Below are 15343 nucleotides of genomic sequence, written 5' to 3'. Positions count from 1 at the left end.
AAAGTTAAAGAGAGAGAGAGGGAGGTCTGTCTACCCTATGGGGAAACCAAGGGATGAGGTTTTGATTCACACCCAAAACAGCATGAAGTGAAATGACGGACATAGGGGAAAGGGCTGCAATACGAGTGGCTGCGTCTTTTGGTACATCAAGGATGTGGGAGTTTCCTGTGAGCCTCGTGAAAGAGGTGGAATAACCAGACTGAGGCCCAAGAAAGCAGCCTGCCTATGTTTCTCAAAACGACCACCATCAGCCTTTGGGGCCAACAGCTCGAGAATCATCCATGACGCCTCCCTTCTCTCTCATTCCACGGCTGTGGCACATTATGTTTTCAAAAGATGGCTGCAACAATAGCTCATGTCCTACACGTTCTGATGCAAGGTGACCATGCCACTCCATCAAGAAGTAGAGTCTAATTATCCTCCCTTTAAATCTGGGCTTGCCTTAGTGACTCTCTTATAACCAACAAAATGTGGCACAAGGGACAGCTGCCACGCAGCTTCCACCTGGCTCTGTCAGAACATGTGCTCCCAGCTGACATTTTGTGAGGAAGCCCAAGCCACATGGAGGTGCTTGGCTCAACAATCCCGGTTGAGGCCAGATTTCAAGTCATCCCAGCCCAGGTGCCAGACATGTAAGTGAAGGCACCTCCCAATGATTCCAGTCCCCAGGAGAGTTAGAGTCACCTCCAGCCCTTTGGGTCTTCCCATCCAAGGCCCCAGACGTCATAGAGCAGAAACAAGCTGTCCCTACCATGCTCTGTCCCACAGAATCCATGAGCAGATGAAGTGATTATTTTATGCCACTACATTTGGGGTGGTTTCTTAGACACCCTAGATAACTGGAAATGTGACCAATCTGTTAGTAATTCTGGTTGGCTCTACCTTCACAGCATATTCAGCATCTGAGTCCTTTTCACCTCCTGGTCTTAGCCAGCATCCTCTTTCACCTGGATTGCAGTAATAGCCTCCACCTAAGTCTACCCACTTCTGCCCTTGCCCCCGTTATGGGGGCAAACTCATAGAAGCAGGGAGATGGTTGCCCATGGCTGGAGGGAGGGAAAAAATGGGTAGATGTTGGTCAATGGGTACAAAGTTTCAGTTGTGCAAGATGAATATGTTCTAGAAAACTACAATGTGACTATAGTTGACAACATTGTATTGTGTACTGGAAACTGGCTAAGAGGGTAGATCTTGGGTGTTCTTAACACAAAAAAAGAATAAATAAAAGGAAAATGTTAACTCTGAAGTGATAGATACGTTGACTGGCTTGGTTGTGGTGAATATTTCACAATATACATGTATATTGGGTTATCAGGTTGTACACCTTAAATACATACAATTTTGACTGTCAAGAATATCTCAGAAGGACTTCCCTGGTGGTGCAGTGGTTAAGAATCCTCCTGCCAAGGCAGGGGACACAGGTTCGAGCCCTGGTCCGGGAAGATCCCACATGCCGCGGAGCAAATAAGCCCGTGTGCCACAACTACTGAGCCTGTGCTCTAGAGCCCACAAGCCACAACTACCGAGCCCGCGTGCCACAACTACTGAAGCCCACGCACCTAGAGCCCGTGATCCGCAACAAGAGAAGCCACTGCAATGAGAAGCCCGCGCACCGCAATGAAGAGCAGCCTCCCACTCGCCGCAACTAGAGAGAAAAGCCCGTGCGCAGCAACAAAGACCCAACGCGGCCAAATTAATTAATTAATTTAATTTGAAAAAAACAATACCTCAGTAAAGCTGGAAGAAAAACAACCATAACTGTTTTTATTTAAACTTTTGATAATTTCTTTACCACAATTTTCTTTCACTTTTTTTTTTAAACATTGCATTAATATATAATTTTTCTTGGGAAAAAAAATAGAGTCTGAAATCAAGGTGTGGGCAGGGCCATGCTCCCTCCAAAGGCACTAGGGGAGGATCCTTTTTGCCTCTCCAGCTTCTAGGGTTTCCTGGCACTCTTTGGCTTGTGGCCACATCACTCCAATCTCTGCCTCCGTCTTCACATGCCTTTTTCTCTGTGCATCTCTGTGTCTCAACTCTAGATGCTATGCTGGTGGTTTTGAAGATGCAGGAAGGGGCCATGAGCCAAGGAAGGCAGCTCTAGAAGCTGGAAAAGGCTAGAAAACAGATTCTCCCATTCTCGAAGCCTCTGAGGGAGAGTGGTCCTGCTGATAACTTGGTTTCAGCCACATGAAACAACTTTGAACTTCTGACCTCCAGAACTATAAAAGAATTCATTTCCGTTGTTTTAAACCACTAAATTTGTGGTAATTTGTTACAGCAAGCATAGCATATTACATACCCCAAAGGGCAAGACCCCAATTACTCTTTTGAGGGGTTTTCCATTAAAGTAAAAGGAAATGCAACTCAGATTGGCTTAAACAACAAGGAAATCCCGTCAGGCCCGTCCATGTACAAGTTAGAAAATTGGGCGGGGTCGCTGTAACGGAGATTCAGAACAAGAGTGGCTTAAATGAGATGGAATTTATTTCTCACCTCACAGTCTCAATATAAGCAATCCACAGTCTCCGCCAGCGGAAACTCTTCCCCAGCACATGCGGAGGGGGGTGGCCCCAGCCCTACTTGAGGTGGGAGGGCAGCAGCAGACCAGCCTCCCTCTCCAGGAAAAGCTCACCCCAGGGGCTGGGCATCCCCCCGCCCCGTTCCCATGATGTAACATCCTGAACCTCTCCCACCTGCATGAGGTGTGGGTGTGCTGTTCCCATTCTACAGATGGGGAAATGGAGACTTGTCTGAGAAGGAAGAGTCTGTCTGCCCAGCAAATACCCACTGAGCATACACAACAAGTGTCAGATTCCAGATGGATATGGGGGTTCAGGGTGGACGGATAGGGAAGGGATGGGGGGATACACCAACCAAGAGGACTGATAGCATCTCTGGCCATCAAGGGCATCCTTTAAGGTGGGTGGGCCTGGGCAAGGTAAGTGTGGTGAAGGTTGGATGGTCTCACTATGTGAGGGTGACGGCCACATGGCCAAGGCCATGTCTCGAGACTTGGCACACAGTAGGTGTGCAGGAACTGGTAGTGAAATCCAGTCCTGTCAACTGGGTATAATAACATAAAGCCATGGGCCCAGGCTGACCCGGCTCTGCCCCATTCTTGCTACGTGACCTCAGGGAAGTAGAACAACATCTCCGAGCAGAGGTCTCCTGATAAGTCCAATGGAGATTGGGGATTCAGTTGTTCATTCATCTATTCAACAGATGTGTACTGACCACCTACTATGTGTTAGGCTCTGTTCTAGGTACTAGGGAGACATTGGTGAATCACAACAAAAATCCCTACCCTTGGGATTAGAAACAGGGAGAGATATAATGAATAAAATAAACAAATACCTTATATAGAGAACGAACTAGTGGTTACCAGTGGGGAGAGGGAAAGAGGGGAGGGGCAAAATAGGGGTAGAGGATTAAGAGATACAAACTACTATGAATAAAATAAATAAGAAACAGGATATATTGTACAGCACAGGGAAATCAGCAATTATTTTGTAATAACTTTAAATGGAGTATAATCTATAAAAATATTGAATCACTACGTTGTACACTTGAAACTAATATAATATTGTAAATCAACTATACTTCAATAAAAAGACATACCTTAGAAATGTTGTTAGATAGGCATAAGCAGAAAAAAGAAGAAAAATAAAGCAGACAAGAGGAATCAGGTGTGCATGGGGCGGGACTGTTGCAATAGTAAAGAAGATCACAGAATGGAAATGATACAAAGCATGGTCTTGGACCAGAACCAAAGTATACTAGAAATCACAGAATGATATCTGGAAAATCCATACGTATTTGGAAATTAAATCATGGGTCAGACAGGAAGTCAAAACTAAAAATAGTTTTGACTGAATGAAAGTGAAAACGTACCCTATCAAAATATGTGGGGAGCAGCTAAAGCAGTGCTAAGAGGGAATTGTAGGGCGTTAAACACTTATGTTTAAGAAGGTGATGGGGGAGTTCCCTGGCGGTCCAGTGGTTAGGACTCAGCACTCTCACTGCTGCGGCTCTGGTGGGGGAACTAAGATCCCACAAGCCGCAAAGCACTAGGCGTGGCCAAAAATAAATAAATAAATAAGGTGATTGGGTCTATTTGAAAGTTGCAAATAGAGTTTTTTTCTTTCTTTTTCAAGTAACAGTTTTGGGAACATCTTTCTTATCTGTGTTTCTAGGCACTCCTCTACATGCATTACGGAACTGTCTGCACATCCATTCACTAAAGTAATACTGTTCACAACTGGATGATCAAGGAACACTCAAAAAAAAAACGTTTTTATACATGAGCTGTTAAATACACCACTACATGCAATAAAAAATGGTCAGCACGTTATTTACTGATGTAAGACTCATCTAATCTTGCTGAGCAATTAGCACTCTTAGAACCACCTTGTGTGTCTACAAACACTTCCTTATATGCATTACAGAACATATACCTGATCCATGCCCTGAAATAACACTGCTTTCACAGAGTAAGTATCTCTTGAAAGTTCTCATTACAAGAAAAATAAAAAAAAGGGTAACGGTGCCATAATGGATGGATGTTAATAAGACTTAATGTGGTGACCATTTCACAATATATACAAACATTGCATCATGTTGTACACCTGAAACTAATATAATGTTATATGTGAATTATATATCAATTTTAAAAGAAGGAGGGGGGAGGGAGGGGGGGAGGAGAAGGAGATGATCAGGAAAGACCTGACAGTTGAAATCAACTGAAGAAGGTGGGGGAAAGCCCTGTACCTATCTGGAAGAAAAGCATTCTAGTCTGTGCAAAGGCCCTGAGGACAGCAAGCTCCTGGTGTCTTCGAGAAACAGGGAGTCTGAGATCCAATGTCCCCTTCTCAGTGAAACTTTCTAAAACTGAAGTTCCAAGCCCACCCTTCTCCATACACTCCATTCATTACGTTTGTCCTTAACAGTTATCACCATCTTATCACACACATTGTGTCCAATAGGATGTTTGTTGAATGAATGAGTGACGGTCCTGCCCACCAAACCCTAAGGCCAGGCCACTCCAGGCTCGCTGGTCCTCCACCACCAGCCAGCAGCCCGACACGCAGGCAGCAGAATCCCGGGGCAGCTCCTGGATTACAGGCGCGCCTCTGGTCACTACCACGGACCGAGGCCAGGTCTTCCCCAGGGACTGTCTAGGCCAAGCTAATTTATTTTTCCTCCTCTCCGGAACTAAAGTACCCAGAGCTTCCGACCTCCCATGCAGCGGACCGAGGCGAGGCGCAAACTCCGCCCAGAATGTTCTTCTCCATCCCCGGCCCTACCTGGGGCCTCCGAGGCTGTTCCGCCCACAAAATGCTAATGCAGCCCCTGCCCGGGGCAGAGCAGAAGCCTCTGCGCAGATGGCAGTGGCCCGGGAAAGAGGAAGGAGGGGCGGGGAAGCTGTGGGCAGTGATGCAGGGCACCTGGGGATGCGGGCGGGGAACACAGTAAGGTCTCATCAGATGGTTGGTAGAAGAAGAAAAACAGGAAGACTGTGGGGCACGGGTGACTGAGGCCCGGCCCCTCCCTCACCCCTGAATACCACCCTCACTCTAATATTATCCCCCCTCAGATCTCCAACTCTGAGTATGGACAGACCAAGCTGAAGCATCTGCGTCCAGGGACCTCAGGACAGATGTAGGTCCACATCCCCACCCACCCAGAGTCATCCCTGGCTTGGACCTCTTCATCCTCTAGTGAAACGACTGGTCGTGGGAGTCCCCTCTGGTGGGCCTTCTAGTTAGAGAGCGCCACCCAGATGAAAGTGATAATAGCGCATGCGCGTACTGGATACCTCCTAGGTGCCCGGCAGGAAGCGCTTTTCAGGCAACCATCAACTGGTTGACCGACTGGTTCTTCCAAACCACCCTGTTCATTTATTCATTTGTTGATTTTTGACAAGTATTTACTAAACCCCCGCTGTGTGCCAGTACCCTTCTAGGTGCAGAAATACAGCGGTGAACAAGACAGGTAAAATTCCCTGCTCTGCAGAGCTGACCTTCAAGAGGAGAGACCAACAGTTAACAAGTTAAATACTAAGTCAAATATATAGATCTCAGGTTAGAGGGCGGTAAGTGCTAATAAGGAAAATAAAACCATGAAGGGGGTGGGAGCTGTTTAGTAGGGACCCATTTTACAGATGAGTAAACTGCATCTCTGAAAGGGAAGTCACTTCCCAAGATCACGCAGGGAGAGTGAGCTGGCACCGTGATTTGCCACTCTGGGTCTCCTCCCAGCTCTGGCCTCTAGGTGAGCAGCTGACACACAGAAAAAGAGAGGCAGAGGGGAGACACACAGAACAGGGTAGGGCTGCCTGGTATAGCCGTGCAGGTTGGGCACTGCACAACTCCAGGAGTGCCATTCACAAAGACAAGAACGTGCATGTTGTCCCCTGGAGTCAGGAAGTGCGCAAGGATCACAAATCTATACCACGTTCTGGGGACAGAACTTCCTGGAAAGGAAGTCTCAATCACCATCGGTCTATCCTCCATGGCTTGCGTTACTGAACCAGGTGTGTTTGCCAGATGCCCAGCAAGCCAAACCTGAGACACCAATTTTGCAGCAGAGAAAGGGTTCACTCACAAGGCAGCCAAGCAAGATGGGAGAACATATCTCAACTCCACCTCCCTGAAGGTGAGGGGCTCGGGATATTTATGGAATAAAGCTGAGGCTTGCGGAGCATGGGGAAAGGTGATTAGAGATCTTTTCTTTTAAGTGAGGTAATCATCATTCTACTCAGGCCAGTGTAAGCTACATGCTTCTCCACGGGATGCAAGTCCAGAAAATGGCAGGGTTAGCCTGCTCTGAGGGTGGAGTTTTGAGTCCTCTGACGTCAAAAGGACACTGATTGGACACCTGTGCAGACCCAGTTGGAGGGTGGGTGGTCCCAACCAGTCTTAACTGGCTTGAGCTCAGACTGGACACAGCTGACTCCAAGTTCCTGAAAAACAACCCTGGTAGACATCTTATTGTTTAGGCTACGTGACACTTGGAGGACATGCAAGTTTTTATAAAAACAATAAAAGCAAGCTTGATCCGTGAAGGGACGTTACAGTTCACTACTTATTAAGCAAGTTACAGTTTAATGGATCTAACTGATGACTTTCTGTTTCGCTTGCCTTTTTGAGTTCCCAATATATCATGGCTACGTCCCTGTGTCAGCACATGAAAATCTAGCTCAGTAGTTCTCCCAAGGTTGGTCCCCAGACCAGCAATATCTCTGTCACCTGGGAAATGCAGATTCTGGGGCTCCAGACCTCCTGAGTCAAATGCTTTCAGGCTGGGTGTGGCTTTTGCTCCACATAAATGGGGAGCCACGGGAGGGTTTCAGCAGAGGAAGGACATGATCCAATTTCTGTTTTGACAGGTGCAACCCGAGGGTGAGAGATTAAGGAAGGTGGGGGCCAGGAGAAGCCTACTGCAGTTGTACTGGAGATATGGCCATGACCTGGATGGGGCTGGTGGCCATTGGAGGGGGTAGGAATGGGTTGTGTTCTTTATCGGTTTCTACAGTGCAACCAAAGAAATTTGCCACTGATTTGGATGGCTGGAGTGAGAGGACTAGAGTTGAGTATGACCAAAAGGTTTGGGGCCTGACACCTGGAAAAAATGGAGCAGACATTGCCCAAGACAGGAAGACAGAGGGAGGAACAGATTTAGGAGAGAACAGAGAGAAATCAGGAGTGTCGTTTGAGGGTGTGTTATAGACTGTTTGTATCTCCCCACCACCACCACCAAAAAAAAAAAAAAAAAAATTCATATGTTGAAATCTAATCCCCAATGTGATAGTATTAGGAGGTGAGGCCTTTGGGAAGTGATTAAGTCATGGGGGTGGAGCCTCACAAATGGGATTAGTGCCCTTAGAAGAAGAGACATGGGAGCAAGCTCACCCCCTTTCCACCATGTGAGGACACAATGAAAAGCTGGCCGTCTGCAACCCAGAAGAGGACCCTCGCTGGAACCCAACCATGCTGGCACCCTGATCTTGGATTTCCCACCTCCAGAACTGTGAGAAATAAATTTCTATTGTTTATAAGCCTTTATTATAGCAGCTCAAACAGAATAAGCATGTGAAGGTGCCCAGTCGGTGGCTGGATATATTCATGTGTCGGCATTTCAGGGGAGAAGACATATCTAGAGACAGATTTGGGGGTTATCCATCTATAAGGTGGTATATTCATTTCCTAAGGCTGCTCGACAAATGACCACAAACTGGGTGGCTTAACGCAACAGAAATTTGTTCTCTCACAGTTCTGGAGGCCCGAAGTCTGAAATCATGTTGTCGGCAGAGCTGTGCTCCCTCCAAAGGCTCTAGGGGAGATTCTGCTCCTTGCCTCCTTCAGCCTCTGGTGGCTCCAGGTGTTCCTTGGCTCGTGGCCGCATCACTCCAATTTCTGCCTCTGTCTTCACACGACCTTCTCTCTTTCTCTGTTTCCTCTTCTGTTGATGTCAAATCTCCCTCCATCTTTCTCTTATAAGAACACTTATTGCATTGGAGGCCTACTTGGCCTACGATCTCATCTCAATACCCTTCATTACATTTGCAAAGGCACGTTTTCCAAATAAGGTCACATTCACAGGTTCCCAAGATGAGGGTATGGACATACCTTTTTAAGGGGGCAGCACTGTTTAACCCACTACAGATTGTATATAAAGCCCTTCGTAGGACGCGTGTGAGTGGAGAGAGATACCCTCCACCCCCACTCTTTTCTTCTTGTTCACCTCTGTGTCCTCAAGGTCTGACACAGCCATTCATAATAGAGGGATGTAGTAGTAACAATAAGTAACACTTATCTAATGCTATGTGCTAAGCACTGCTATAAGTACTTCATATAATTAACACATTTAATGCTTAAAACATTAAAATTGAGATCTCGATTTTACAAAGAGCTAAAGGCACTCACCCAGACCACACAAATAGGGTTCTAATCCAGGACATCTGTTCTCTCAAATAGCAGGAAACCCCCTTGGCCCAAGTAGAGGAATCTGGCTTGCTTTAGAGAATCTCACATATTACAAACACAAAATAAATTTACTGAAGAACACCGGATGCTGCTGTCACCTGATATCCTGTGATTGGAGCTGGCATAGAACAACCGTAACTCTAAACATGACATCTCTCGGTATCAATGCCACTCAGGCCTCCAGGGAGCACTTCCCCGCCACTCTGGCTGATGCCCTCCTGTGTCTGAGTGTGATTCTGGTTGTGCCGCTGCCAGTGCTGGAAACAGATGCTGCTTTGGGGTGTGTAGGGGACTTGAGCACCAGACAAGTTTAGGTAGGAGAAAAGACAAATTATCTTGTGTATTTGTTTCCTAGGGCTGCCATAACAAGGTACCACAAACTAGGTGGCTTAGAACAAGAAAAATTTATAGTCTCACGGTTCTGGAGGCTGCAAGTCCAAAATAAGGTGTGAGCAGGGCCATGCTTGCTCCCAAGTCTCTGGGGGAGGATCCTTCCTGGCCTGGGATCCTTGGTGTTCATATGCTTGTAGATGCATCACTCCAGTCTCTGCCTCCAGCATCATGTGACGCTCTGTGTGCATGTCTGTGTCCAAATTTCCCTCTTATAAGGACATCAGTCATTGGATTAGGACCCACCCGAGTCCATCATGACCTCATCTTAACTTGATTACATCTGCAAAGACCCTACTTTCAAAAAAGATCACATTCACAGGTTCCCAGGGGTTAGGAGTTCAACTTATTTGGGGGAGGGGGGGTGGACACAATTCAACCCACAACACCTTGTCAAATGAAATCTAATCATGCAGCATCCAAGTATCATTTCCCAGCACGGCCAAGCACCCAGTGAAAGGCTTCTCTTTTGTGTTCCAATGTGCAGGATTCCAGAGAGAGTAACAAATTAACACAACATTTGTTACAGCTGCACATTGGGTCAAGAAGTATTTGGCAGTATTACCAATGTATTATACTTTTAAATATACATGTGTAGAAGCTCTAATGTAACAGGGGTGAAATGTAATACCCATTCTTTACAGGGGCAACTACAGGGATACTACAATCACAGCTCGTTTTATTTTTACAAAGTACTAAATTGGATTTATTTAAAATCTCAGCTTATAAATAGTTTATAAATAACTTTTATTTGCTTATTTAAATTAAACTTAATTAAAATGCTTATTTTAAATAATTTTATTTAAACTTTTGATATTTGCTAATTATGTCAGCTCTGTGCAGGGTTTTTTATGACAAATTCGAAAGTTTTAGAATAAAGACTTTTTTGAAATACGACATAAGAATAATTTTCATTTGCGCTCTAGCTTCGGGAGAAGCTAGAAATACGACATAAGAATAATTTTCATTTGTGCTCTAGCTTCAGGAGACCAGAGGCGCCCAGGGAGGGTGGGAGGAAGCCTCAGGCTCACATCGTCCACCCTCTCCTGCCCAGATGGATTTCCAGAAGCAGGGAGGCCCCCTCTGGCGATCACCAGAGTAGGAGGCGCGCACCTTACTATCTCAGCCCAACCGCAAGGTGGCGCCAGAGATACCTGAAGTCCTCCGGAGTCGTTCATCTCTATGATCCCCGCTGCGGCCTGAGCAACCCGGAAGCCGTCGCTGGCCAAGGAGTGCTTCCGGGTAGGGGCTGGGTGACCCTGTCTGCTGCAGGAACCTGCGGCGACAGCAACCATGGGGGCGCACCTAGGTCGGCGTTACCTGGGCGATGCATCGGTGGAGCCTGACCCCCTGCGGATGCCCACCTTCCCGCCAGACTACGGCTTCCCCGGGCGCAAAGAACGCGGTGAGTCCCAGTGCGCAGGCGCGGCCGGCGGGAGTTTGGGGTGGGCGCCGGAACCCCTGAACCCCGGGGTCGGCTGGGCTCGAGCGTCATGCACTGTGTCTGGGTTCAGCCCTGACCTCGGCCCGGAGGAGTCCAGGGGGCGCGCGTGACCCTGCCTGAGTGTGGAGGCATTCCAGGCAGAAGGCACTGTTTGAACAAAAAGCCCGGGGGCAAAAGAGAGTGGCGACACAGGACCTAATGAGGCGGTAGTCCTGGAGTGAGTGGGGAACTATGGGAGGGTTTATCGCGGAAGGGATGTGCTTATTGTACCTCTGTCCGGATGTCGCTGCTATTTTTAGGTATGCTAGAGAAAACACGAGGGGGGCTCACGCCGCACATACTGTTCTGCACTTTGCTTTTTTTATTCGTTAATATCACAAGCATATCGAGCGCCAGTCCTGGACCAAGTCCCGAGTTGGGCACCGAGGATGCAGCAGGCACTGACTAAGGGGGAACTCACAGCCCTGTAGGGAAGACAAAGGAACCTGGCGGATCTTGATGATGGCCCCTGGGAGTATCAAGGCGGGCTTTCAGGAGACTATGACTGGAAGCGAGGCCTGCGGGAGATGCGGAGGAGTTGGCCCCACCGAGACCAAGGAGAGGGGAGAGCTAGTGCTTCAAAGCAGAGGAGGGACACGATCAGATTTGCTTTATCAAAAGGTCACGTTGGCTGCCAGGTGGGCGACGACTTGGAGACAGAGAGATCCCTAAGGGAATGGGGTGGTGCAGAGAGGTGTGGATTTAGGAGAATGTTGGGAGGTACGGTCCTATGGTGTCTCGAGTCCTTGTAGTTCCTTTAGCCCCACTGGAACCTGCAGTCCATCAGTACCCCCACCTCCTTATCCTGTCAGTCCTTCCCGCTGCCCCTCACACCCTGCTTTCCCATTAATGTTTTGCAAACACCCAGAGCCGCCCCACCCCATCCCCTCCTCTGTCTTGCTTAACCAGAACCCTGGTTAAAGCCAGCTCTCCTCCGTGGCTCCTGTCCCTGTGCAGCTGAACATCGTGGGAGAAAAACACCCATCCTCCCTGACTGGTCTCCCAATTGCTCCCCCAGTTGACTCTTCATGCTGCTGTTTTCCTGTCACATTCCCTGGCCCTTCGCTCTCTCGGGCTCCTTCCTAGACCATGGTCTCACGCCTTCTCTCTCAGACCCCAGCACCTCCTTTCAGCTAGTCACTTTGTATCCTCTTAAGAAAATAGAAGCAGCCAAAAGAGCTCTTGTGGGCTCCCTTCATCCCTGCTTCCTACACACCCTGGACTCCACCTTCTCTCCTGTTAGCCCAGATGATCTGCCCCGGCTTTAGCTAAGCCTCTGCTCCAGGTGAGCCCTCTGATGCCCTCCATCCCATCCTCTCACCTACCCAAGGACTGCTCCAACCACTCTCCCTCTCTTGCAAGGTTGGTTTTCCCATCAACATGCAAATACGCTGTTATTTCTGCTGTCGTAATATCTTCTTCTGGGGCTTCCCTGGTGGTGCCGTGGTTAAGAATCCGCCTGCCAATGCAGGGGGCATGGGTTCGAGCCCTGGTCCAGGAAGATCCCACATGCCGCAGAACAACTAAGCCCGTGCACCATAGCTACTGAGCCCGCGCTCTAGAGCCCGCGAGCCACAACTGCTGAAGCCCGCACGCCTAGAGCCCGTGCTCCGCAACAAGAGAAGCCCCCGCAATGAGAAGCCCGCACACCGCGACGAAGCCCGCACGCAGCAACGAAGACCTGACACAGCCAATAAATAAATAAATAAATAAAATTTAAAAAAAAATTTTTGGGGGGGGGGGTTGTGTCGGGTCTTCGTTTCTGTGCGAGGGCTTTCTCTAGTTTTGGCAAGCGGGGGCCACTCTTCATCGCGGGCCTCCCACTATCGTGGCCTCTCTTGTTGTGGAGCACAGGCTCCAGACAGGCTCCAGACGTGCAGGCTCAGTAGTTGTGGCCCAGATTCTCAGGTCTAACTCCACTGTGGCAGCAGCAGGCACGGCCGGTCGCTGCCACCTCCTGGGAGCCCCTCTTCACGTGGTTCCAAGACCCCACAGCTCCCGCCCACCTCCCTGCCTTGTAAATGCCAAGGCGCCCCACTGCGTGGGTCTCTCCTGTCTCCACCCACTCCCACCACTCCCTGGGGGTCGTTGCTAGTCCTCTGGTTTCAAATGGCTGCTGTGCACCAGGGCTGGAGTTTTTATCTCCAGCTGGGCCTTGACCCTGAACCCCAGACTCATGGACCTCACTGCCTGCTTGGCATCTCCACTCCACATTTAACGGGCATCTTGCACTCAGCAGGCCTGAAACAGAGCTCCTGACCTCCCCTACCAACCCTGTGCCTCCCTCCAGCGCTGACCACCACATGCTCAGGCCGAAACCCCTGAGGCATCCCGCCTGTCCTCCCACTTCAGGGCCTTTGCACCTGCTGTGCCGCTCTTGGGGATGCCTTACCCGGGTGTCTATGTGACCCACTCCCTCACCTTCGTATGCCACCTTTTGACGGCCCCCTCCATCTAAAGTTGTGACCCACCTCCCCACACTGCCTCTCTCTCTCCCTTATTTTCCTCCCTAATACTTAGCATTGTCAGGCATCCTACAACATCTAGCTCTACCTGTTTGTTCTGTGTCTCCCTCCAAGAGCAGGGAGGGATCCTTGCCTGGCATGTTCCCTTGTATATCCCCAGCACCCAGCACACAGTTGGTACTCCATAAATCCTGGCTACTGACTGACTCATCAGGCTGGAGCATCAGGTGTGAAGTGCCACCTTGACATGGAAACTATCAGGGGCTGCAGGTGGACACAAGGCCTGGGACTCAACGATATACGGGGTGGAGACGGAAGCCATGAATTAGAATGAGTGGACGGCTCTTAGCAAGAACCACCAGAAGCCAAGGCTTAATGTTTGGGCAGCTTAATGTTTGGACAGCCATAGAGATGGCAGGAAACCTGGGGAGGGTGTGGCAGAGAGGGGGGCCACCGGAAGAGAATGTTCGAGAAAGGAGGAGCATCTAGGACCAAGAAAGATGGGGTAAGATGGGGGGGCAGGGGTTCCCTTGAGGATGCAGGAAGGCTAGGTCCTGTGTGCCCCGTGCTAGGTGGGGACAGAGCTCAGGATCACCAGCACAGCGGGCGCGGGCTGGGGTGTGTGCCCACGATTACTGACGGCCCCCAGATGGGCCCCAGTTGAAGTGAAGGTTGATTTCATCCCCGTGGGGTTTACCAGGTGGGTGGGGCAGCAGGACGAGGATTATTAGTTCAGCTTTCTATGAGGCGGGCAGAAGCTGTGCCTCCACTGAGAGGACAGAGCTGGGATCCAGGTCCCCCAGGCAGACACACAGACGCCCACACACCTCTGCAGGGTGGCGCTGTCTGGGGAGTGACCCCAGGGGGAGGGGAGGCAAGAATCTAGCGTGGATTTCGAGGTGCTCGGTGATGGCGGGAGAGGGACCCTGCCCATCTGGGCCTCAGTGTTGGGGGTTGCTTTCGTGCGAATTAGAAAGCTCTTCCTGGCCCTGGCTGAGCCCCACCCGTCCCCCCCGCAGAGATGGTGGCCACTCAGCAGGAGATGAATGACGCGCAGCTGGTGCTCCAGCAGCGGGACTACTGCGCCCACTACCTCATCCGGTTCCTCAAGTGCAAGCGCGACAGCTTCCCCAACCTCCTGGCCTGCAAGCACGAGCAGCACGACTGGGACTACTGCGAGCACCTCGAGTGAGCCCCACGCCCGCCCCGAGCCCTCACCCGGCCAGGCCCCACCTCAGTAGAAAGAGGAATCCCAAAGGGGCTGCGGGGTGGGGCGGGCTGCTTTGAGGTGCCTACAGGAGTGGCCACGCCTAGTTCAGGTGGGAGGCCCAGCTCTTGCTCTGGGCTCACTGGTGTCCACCCCAGGGGAGGGGGCAGACCCCAGAGTTACATCACAGGCACGCAGGTCTTCCCTACCTGCGACCCCCTCAGAGTCCCATCAGCTCCCCAGGCTACCCCTCCCTCCTTGTACTCTGCCTGCAGCTACGTGAAGCGCATGAAGGAGTTTGAGCGGGAGCGGCGGCTGCTCCAGCGGAAGAAGAGGCGGGAGCAGAGGGAGGCCAGAGGCCAGGGGTCCGGTGACGTGGGCCCCGAGGTGGCCCTGTAGCGGCCCCGCCTACCACCCTGTAGACCAGTCAAAAAAAATAAAAGCCTCCAGGGCCCTCAGCCCAAGCTCCGCCTCTTTCTTTGGTGTGCTGAGCCCCGAACCGACCCCCAAAAGAAACACCGCTGAGTCTGAGTCCAGCTGGGCAGGCAGGTTTTATTCCAGACGCTGGAGAGCAGTGGTTCCCACTCCTCGCCCAGAATGACACTGGGGCGGGGGGACACGAGCCTGGCTGGCTGAGCCTGGGTGAGGGGATGCCATTCAGAGCAGGAAGGGGATGATGGGCATGCGCAGGGGCGGGTAGTCTCGGAACTCCTTCAGGTAGCTGCGGTGCTTGCCCTTGGCCCAGATGGTCATCTGGGTGAAGCCCACCAGGGAGAAGAGGGCCACTGTGGGGTGGAGCAGGGGAGTCAGG

The 15343-nt window shown here is 50.3% G+C and overlaps 2 protein-coding genes across 5 annotated transcripts in view; one reads left to right on the top strand and one right to left on the bottom strand.

Annotated features, from left to right (window-relative positions):
- Positions 1 to 10610: 10610 nt before the first annotated feature.
- On the top strand, positions 10611 to 14990 carry NDUFB7 (NADH:ubiquinone oxidoreductase subunit B7). Its single transcript, XM_079917941.1, has 3 exons — positions 10611 to 10782; positions 14345 to 14513; positions 14808 to 14990. Exons 1-3 carry the CDS (start codon positions 10671 to 10673, stop codon positions 14929 to 14931), a joined length of 405 nt encoding a protein of 134 aa, XP_079774067.1. The 5' UTR covers positions 10611 to 10670; the 3' UTR covers positions 14932 to 14990.
- Positions 14960 to 15343, bottom strand: part of TECR (trans-2,3-enoyl-CoA reductase) — a gene marked incomplete at its 3' end in the record, with an annotated part of 28144 nt that continues 27760 nt past the window's right edge. The window contains exon 12 of one of the 4 annotated variants that reach the window (XM_079917935.1): positions 14960 to 15317. In XM_079917935.1, the coding sequence (XP_079774061.1) occupies positions 14960 to 15317 (358 nt within the window). The remainder of the gene's footprint in view (positions 15318 to 15343) is intronic. The other 3 variants (XM_079917937.1, XM_079917938.1, XM_079917936.1) reach the window with 3 other exon arrangements.

The sequence above is a fragment of the Stenella coeruleoalba genome (assembly GCF_951394435.1).
Source record: "Stenella coeruleoalba genome assembly, chromosome: 3".
Taxonomy (NCBI): Eukaryota; Metazoa; Chordata; class Mammalia; order Artiodactyla; family Delphinidae; genus Stenella; species Stenella coeruleoalba.
The sequence above is the reverse complement of the archived record's forward strand: the minus strand, read 5'-3'. Positions and strand labels throughout refer to the sequence as shown.